Source organism: Haliotis asinina, chromosome 10 (assembly GCF_037392515.1).
Source record: "Haliotis asinina isolate JCU_RB_2024 chromosome 10, JCU_Hal_asi_v2, whole genome shotgun sequence".
Classification (NCBI taxonomy): domain Eukaryota; kingdom Metazoa; phylum Mollusca; class Gastropoda; order Lepetellida; family Haliotidae; genus Haliotis; species Haliotis asinina.
This window is the reverse complement of record NC_090289.1, coordinates 32,758,331-32,766,971: the sequence shown is the minus strand read 5'-3', so window position 1 is coordinate 32,766,971 and position 8,641 is coordinate 32,758,331. Positions and strand designations below refer to the sequence as shown.

Below are 8,641 nucleotides of genomic sequence, written 5' to 3'. Positions count from 1 at the left end.
ATATTAGTTGAAGCCTAAGACGTACTTCCGTAGTTAAAACTGCATGGTATAGGTGAATGTTCAGACATTGTGGAAGAACGTACTCAACCCCCACCCCTCGCTCTCCCTGCAGTGCTAAAGCAATAAATGAAGCAAGTCAGGCTTTAATACAGGCTTAGGGTCTGAATCTCCCTTCTCCATGTCACCGAGTTTTTGTTCATTTTAATGGAATTACTGTTTGCGGTCAAAATTATGTGTATTCGGAGATTAAGTGTTAATCCGCATCCAACCACAATGTCCAGATATACGTTCATTATGGTTGTCATCTAATTATCATGGTTCATACCCTTCACTGATAAATGTACTGAACTGCAAAAGAACCACACACTGATAGAGGTTTCTTAAAGCACACCCTTTAGTTAACAACATAAAACGGAGGACTGCGTTCGAACTTGACAATTATGGTTAACGCATGTTTAGGAATCACATTCAAAGTTCACACAAACAAATTCACCAAAAATGGTACCATTACTATGATTCCTAAAAGTCAGTGTCGTGTTGGCCCCCGTGGGCATCGACAACGGCGTTGTGTCATCTGCACATGGAATCATTAGTCGGTTGATGAATGTCATAGACTCTTGGGATCGTACTCTGCGGAATGAAGGTACCGGCCTTGGGTGGAGGTTATAAGTCTTCTTTAAATCTCACCCCAAAGGCGTTCAACTGGACTTAAATCCGGACCGGTGCGGGTCATTGCAGGGTTTGGATGTCATGTTATCTTAGAACGTCGAGTGTTGCTCTGGCAGTATGGGAACGAGCGTTGTCTTGCTGGAAGATGTGATTTCTGTTACTTTAAAAATGTGATACAACGTGGCGTCCTATGACTTGGTCAGTACAGCGTGCAGCTGTCACGCCATTTTCTCGTCCTGGAGATTCTGGAACACCGCAGGACCAACTCTCTGGTTCAGACAGACTGCACACACACCATGATACTTGGACCATCCCAAGAGTCTCTTTCAACAATACACGCATTGGAAACCCGTTCCCCGTGCCTTTGTCATACTACTCCCATTCTGTCATCGGCTGTCGAAACACAATATCGGCTTTCATCAGCAATAATCACAGTTTTCCATTGTCCATTAAGTTAGTTTCGACACTGAGTTGCCCATTGCAGTAGGTTTGGGCGGTAGTGAGCGGTGAGGACAGGACTACGATACGGCTTGTGGCAGCAGAGGTTCCTTTCGCGCAAACGTTGACGCACTGTTTAGGCACTAATGAGTCACTTGTGAGTCCCAATGGTTTGGCGGGCTGTTTCCGTGGATCTAGTGAAGAAATCCTGCAGATGAATTATTGTTGGTCTTGACGTTGACAATGTGTCATTCTTGACGTTGTGATGTTACTGCAGGTTGCCCATTGCGTGGACGGTCATGGACGCTAACAGTGGCCTCATACTGTTCCTGCAGTCAGTAGACTGTCATAACTTGGACTTTAAAATGATTGGGCTACCCAATGTGCAACCTGGCCAACCTGCAGTCGCCTCAAGGCTTGGTTCCGCATATCTCTCGTAAGTCGTGGTATGGCGATTGTCTCAACACAAGAAAGATTCCAGGCAAGTTTGCAATTCACATTCGCTGGTATGGTTGTCACGATCTGCACGTGCATTTTCAGTTTCACGAATGTTATAAGGACTCTGGGTCGTTTGGTAAGGGCATTTGGTCGATATGCCTTTTTTATCAGAAAACACTTAGATGTTGGTAAAGAAATGTCTGTTTGGATTTAAAAACATGTTCAAAGAAAGTACAATTATAATAAAAACAACACGTTACCAGAACATGATTCTACATTTAATGTAGAGAATGCGTTTCTTTTGCCATCAGTATATTTAGTGTGAACTTAAACTCCCAAACTCGGTGCATCGATTTCAGCGGTAGAGTTTGAGATCGATAGTGTGTATGACATTGACAGCTGGCGCCATTACTCGATATGATGTTTTACACAACGATTTGCGATATCTGTGCCAGTGTCAAACACAATTTTGAGTACTAGTGTTTCAGAACGATTTACGATATCTGTGCCTGTGTCAAACACAATTTTGAGTACTAGTGTTTTAGAACGATTTACGATATCTGTGCCTGTGTCAAACACAATTTTGAGTACCAGTGTTTCAGAACGATTTACGATATCTGTGCCTGTGTCAAACACAATTTCGAGTACTAGTGTTTTAGAACGATATACGTAATCGTCACTTCCAAACATGAACCGTTACGAAAACAAAAAGCGTTACAACAGAACGCTTATGTTCTGTTTGAAATCCGTGTGTATCAGCTGTATTTCATTAATCCTAGGTTTTCTAGCACATTCGTGTTAAATACGTAATAATAATTCACAGCGAACTACAAGAAAATGGACCCAATTACATAAAATCTCCAAAAATAATACTTCGACGGTTGATCTGGTTGATCATTTTGCATCTCTTGATAGTACGAATGTTCTTGGTATAGAGGAGATCAGGGGGCAGTTCTCAAACACATGTAGCCAAACCATTCGTTCCTCCTCATGTACAACCAGGGATAATCTATATATAGTTTCCCTGGTACAACGACCATGTTCTATCACCCATCTGTTATTTTTCCTTGCACCCTTATTCTATACTTCAGTTGTGAATTTTAATAAGATATTAGCAGTACATACACTTGCATCGTGAATCTAGCATCTTGAAGTCACAGCCTTCATGTATGAATTCGATACTGTTTCTCCATACTCGTGGCTTGTTTCACAGACATTTTAAAAATAAAATAGTTTAATTCAAAGGTTTGCACAGGCGGGTGGTTTGCAACGTGTCATTAACTGTCAAAGTTTTGTCAATACACACAAAACGCATTGTCATATTTCGTAACTGATAACGTTTCAGTGCACCCTCTTTTGTTGTTTTAAACATTTATAACGAACTCTTGTGTTAGACGAATGTATTTCCTTGTGTAAGGCAAAATAACACCTGATAACATGAAACAAATGAGAGTAAACTGTTTTCCTTAACTAACTACCCATGCACACATGTATGTGCCGAAAATGTGATTTGTCGAAAGTCATAAACGTATCAACTTTAAAAAGACGAGGTCACACGGTGAGATAAATATGTTATTCGCGAACATTCGGGGTTCAGGTGACAGGACTGGAGGCCACTTCTCTTCACAAATTTGGAGACGTTTCTTCTGACTACTTGGTTTGGTCAATTTAAAACTGGTCTGGTTCCAGACCTGGAATCACATCCAGTAAACCTTCCTCACCCATCATGGCGTCGTTTGTGTCAATGAAATAGTGTGTACACCCGGAACTGACTTTTAAACTGATACTGACTCAACACCACAGCTTGGAATGAATGAGTGAGTTTAGTTTTACGCCGCGTTTAGCAATATTCCAACAATACAATCCTAGGTCAAATGCGAGAAAAGACCCTAGTTTTCGGACCTCTCAACCGCAGTTTAAATGTTATCCAGTAATTAGTATGACACTACCCACTCTCCAAAGATTCTTCTTGATATGGAACAAGCCACAGAATGGATCACATTACTTGTCAAGTCAAAGTCAAAGATATTGTACTTGAGGCCTTCGGCCCATATACAAGTAATGCAAATATGTTATCAGCACATGTTACAGACATGTGTACTGAAACAAACAAGGTTTACCCCACGGTTGGAACGGTGTCCATACGTTCATTAATTAACCACATAGTCTAATGGATGGTAACAAGCACTGGTGTTCAACGTGGTCAAGATATGCGGCATGGGTGATAAGATTGGTGTATCATATTACATGTACCCGATTTTGATGCTATATCTAAGTTTGCCCCAGTAAATGGGGTACACCAGAAATGGGCCTCACACGTTGTACCCAAGTGGGGTATAGAACACGGGACTCTGGCGTAGGGCAAACGGTTTAACCACCAGGCTATCAGTGTTCGTTGTTAAAGATTAGGTGAAATTCTGACAATGAAAACATTGTTAGAAGAGCGGTGTTTTCAGATTTGTACATTTTTTAATAACAGTGTAATCGAAATTGACTTCCATTTTATGTTTACATGTTCTATTTATTAATGTTTGAAAGAGAGATAGTTTCCATACGTAAAGCTTAAAACAAAAGACACGCTGAAGAAGTGTTAAAATACTTCAGTCAAGCTTTATCTAAATGTTGCTCATTATTGTGACAGTATACACTTCATCTGTACAGCTCACCAGTCATCAACACGCTGTATGGATTTGCTGTGCGTCAAGTAATGCGGGGCAGTGGGGTAGTCTATAGAGACGATAAAGCGTTCGTTCGCATGCCGAGGAGCGCAGATGTAGGTACAATATGTGTGTGAAGCAAGTTCTCGTCTCCCCAGACGTGATATCGCTGGAACATTGTTAAAAGTGGCGAACAACCATATCCACTCAGTGTTTTTTAATGCACATGGGCCCGTGGCGTTTATTTAGAAGTAACTAGAAGAATCTTTTGAATTTTGCTTCAGATTTAGAAATTTGAGAGTAGAGAACGTTTAGGTTCTCTGCCTGACATGCTAGCTTGTCAGATGATTTTGAGCTTAAGAATGAAGATTATATAAACTTCTTTATATGAGAACACAACGTTTCGGAGTTAATGCTTACTCCTTCATCAGGTGATTGAGTATGGGGTACAGAGCTATTTTTATATGTACAGGTAAAGCAATAACAAAGTAACAAGTGGAATGACTTAACGAAAGCTGGAAGCCAGTATAAACAAGCGCTGATTGGAAACCGACAGTTATGATAACAATGATAGAAGCCAATGGTAATACATTACAGATGATGGGATATGTTTGCATAACACAGGTAGGGGGTAAGGACGATGTTACATGATAGGGGAAAAGGGTGGAAGCCAATGGTGGATGATGTTTACATAGCACATGATTGGGGATAGGGTTGATGTACATGACTGCATGAGGGTTGATGGGCATGTTTACATGGGGGTGGATGATGTACAAACACAAGTAGATAAGGATGTACACGGGTAGATTGGCTATACATGGATTACATAGATTACATAGATAGAATGTACACAGATAGATGAGATTAATGTATCAATAAGTCCCAGGCACTTGGTAGGTACAATCCTTGGTCACGGTTGATTACTGGTTTCTGTCTCCGGATCTCGATGGCTTCTTGCAGTTTCCTTTGGCGCCAGTTGTTGTTGTTGGTAGATAGTATCCTAGTGTCCTCCCATCGGATTGAATGTCCAGGGTTCTTGAGAATGTGTTCAGAGATGGCCGATTTCTGGTCGAGTTTGCTGACAGAGGTCTGGTGTTCCTTCGTTCTGGTGTTGATTGGTCTCAGCGTTACTCAGCGTTGCTTTACCTGTACATATAAAAATAGCTCTGTACCCCATACTCAATCACCTGATGAAGGAGTAAGCATTAACTCCGAAACGTTGTGTTCTCATATAAAGAAGTTGATATCCATATAATCTTCATTCTTATGCATTTCACTTCTAAATGCCCTTCAAAGACTTGGATTTTGAGCTTGGTGAACATGTCAGCTTGACGTTTGTCTATGACATTAGTACGGAACATATCGTCAGCTTGAGACTTTACCTTACCTTAGGCACGTGTACAAAGACACATATTGACCTTCTGGGTCAATCCTGTTGTGAGTCGTTTCATGAATGAAAGTGGTTTAAAACACTGTATATAGTCTCCCTGTTTAAAATCTCCCTGTTTTAAAGCAATTAAACAAGACACGACTATATTGACTGGAGATGAAAAAAGAAACCTTTTGAGTGTCACCAATCATATTGTTTTGTTTTACATCCTTCTACGAAACTACAATTTTTAAAGGAGTTCAACATCATATGCATTCTCTTTCCACAGAGGTTGCATCTGTCACATCTTCCTACGTAGGAGAATATGACAGGATTAACCTTTGTGAGACCGCATCCTGTGGGTTCCGTTTTGCTAAAGGGAGATCACTCTAAATTTGTTTGTTACAGTCAGGACTGTATTTGCCGCCAAATTCGTCTTTCAGGAGAGAGCGATACTGTTCAAGAGGTGAGTATTTTATTTTTAAGAGAGTGTTTAAGGTAACATTTCACACTATTGAACGTATTTTCCATGTGAAAGAATCAGAGGTACATGTATAGTAGGCGGCTTTGGCTTTGTGACTGCGACACAATGGGTGTTTGTTGTCCGTTTCAGTGTCCAAAATGACACTAGTCGAATAATAACGTTTTCATAGTTTTGTACTTTTCATTGCTTGTCTACCCCAAACAGCCAACCCGGTTAACCAACGACCATTGTGGATGAAGATTGATATAGTATTATATACATTTTCACATGATGGGATTCAACAGATGAGATTGGACCGACGGGATCTGTGATGATCTGTCCGCGCAAGAATTTGCTTTCATCAAACAGTGTTTCTTGTAGCTGAGGCTCTTGGCTATGTTTGTTTTTACAAGAGTGACAAACCGGATTGACTGGTCAGGGTTGTCATAGTATTCCATATGAGTAGATTGGTGGTCATGATGTCAATCACTGGATTGTCCTGACTTCATTAAACCAGACCATAATCCTATAGCAGGGAAATTGCTGAGGTTGGCACTAGACAAACAAAATCCTTATCCAAAAGTAAGAAGTGTGAAAGTGCCAAGATATGATGTCCCTAAAGCCACACATCACACTTACCTCATTTGATTGACACATTCAAACTGAGTGTACAAATATAAAATGTAAGATATCAGTAAAATTTATGTGTCACATAAACACATAAATCTGCATCTGTATTACATTTTGTATCAATGTTGTCGACATTATGGAGACAAGTGTGCAGTTTGAAACTTTATTGAATGAACAATTATGCCTTGATAAATGTTCTATTAGTTTATGCTTCTGAAAAAAGCCCTACCTACATACCCAATATTTTAAAAATGTGTAATCAGAACCTCAGTATATTTTTTGATTGGCCTCAACTCAAGACAGGTAACTCCATCTGTATATGAAATGTAACTTTAAGACATGCATATTTCAGCCACTACTGTGTTCTGGTAGCATCAGTTACCATGGTGATGCATGTGGAGCTACAGGCTACGTGCAGTGCCCTTGGGTACCAGGAGGGGGACAAATATATTAAGGAACCAGACTGTCTGGGTGAGAAACTTGAAAATGTTATTGCATATGCCAAATTAACCATCAACATGACTTTGTAAATATTTTTTTAATTTAAATTTTACTGTTTATTGATGCTTTACAGTTGAACATTAATCATTATTTGACAGTATTTCACATTACTGAATAAAGTGTTCAATATTTTAATGGTTGTGGCATGCATGACTTGTGGAAATTTGACCGTGATGACTATGAAAGTTTGCACTGATAAGTTGATACCAATATTCCTGTATGTTTATTATTTATTGTTAAATGTTGTATGGATTTCTCTCTTTCTCAGTAAAAATATTTATTTTACTGGTACACATGGACAGTTACAAGACCTAAAATCTGACTTTAACGAGATTGAATTTGCTCACACAAGGTAGAAGGGAATAGGTAAAGCAGTTAATTAATTTGCCTCAATGCCTTGCTGTCACAGAAACCGTAAAGGATCTTATTCGCTTCCTGAAGCGTGAGGATGAGACCTGTGACATTCGACGACAGCTCGGGCATGCCCAGATTCTACAAACAGATTTGATCCCGATCCTGAAGCACTACAAGGATGAAACAACACTCTTTGAGACAGTTCTAAGGTACAGTTGAACATCACATTACCATGGATACTTACTTGCACTCTAGGTTATTTTTGGTATTTCTTCCATAGACAGGATATCAGACTCAAGACATGTTTATCAGCACAGTCAGCAGGTGAAGAGAGTATGGGTTTATGCCATGTTTATAGTCTATATGAAATAAGATCAAGCTGACAAGGACCTTAAAACCCAGATCAAGTAAACAGTTAAAATATGAACTGAATGAGACAGCATAAATATTAAATAAAAATTTTGCGCTGCACATTTATCAACAGTACTAAATTATCCATAGTCACATACACTATCTATGCATCGACAGTTTTTCGTTACTACCACCAATGAGTTGCTATTGGAGGCTCAACAATTGCAATCTATCAATATTTCAATGCATTGTTACAACCCAAAACCGTATACACAATTCACTGTTCAAACAAACATAGACTCCAAAGAGTTCGCTGCTGTAGCATATGGTTAAAGCATTGGGTCCTCATAGAGAGGATCCAGTGTAAGATTCCCTGTGCCACCCCACCCCGCCCCGATATTGCTTCATCCATTTGGTAAGGGACTTCAGATGGAACAAATCAAGGTGAGGCATCTTTTGCAATATTTGGTTGCAATGCACTATTGCTATAGCAGTTGTATGGTATAATCGATTGTCGTATTCGTTGTCACCCCAGTACTGTCAATTCTTGTTTCCAGGTTAACAGTGAACCTGACTCAGCCCACTGTCCTGTGTTTTGGGAACAAGCTGCCGACAGACAAGACCATGAGGAACCATGCCCTGGAGATAGACACCCATCTGCAATCATACAAGGAGGTGTGTGTGAATGAATGTGCTTCTGTCTCCTCAGTCACTGATTGTTTACAGCCTGTTTTGTCAAAGTATCCACAGTCTGTTGCCATTGTTCTGTTC

The 8,641-nt window shown here is 39.9% G+C and overlaps 1 protein-coding gene and 1 long non-coding RNA gene across 2 annotated transcripts in view; one reads left to right on the top strand and one right to left on the bottom strand.

Annotated features, from left to right (window-relative positions):
- Positions 1-3,991: 3,991 nt before the first annotated feature.
- Positions 3,992-5,926, bottom strand: LOC137298871 (uncharacterized). The gene is made up of 2 exons (XR_010957766.1): positions 5,590-5,926; positions 3,992-5,348 (listed from the first exon to the last, which is right to left on the bottom strand). It is a non-coding gene; the product is annotated as an uncharacterized lncRNA (long non-coding RNA).
- Positions 5,927-5,963: 37 nt separating this feature from the next.
- Positions 5,964-8,641, top strand: part of LOC137298866 (protein timeless homolog) — a 52,585-nt gene continuing 49,907 nt past the window's right edge. Inside the window, exons 1-4 of the mRNA XM_067831206.1 lie at positions 5,964-6,037; positions 7,017-7,135; positions 7,575-7,728; positions 8,428-8,545. Of these exons, the coding sequence (XP_067687307.1) occupies positions 7,048-7,135; positions 7,575-7,728; positions 8,428-8,545 (360 nt within the window). The 5' untranslated portion in view covers positions 5,964-6,037; positions 7,017-7,047. The remainder of the gene's footprint in view (positions 6,038-7,016; positions 7,136-7,574; positions 7,729-8,427; positions 8,546-8,641) is intronic.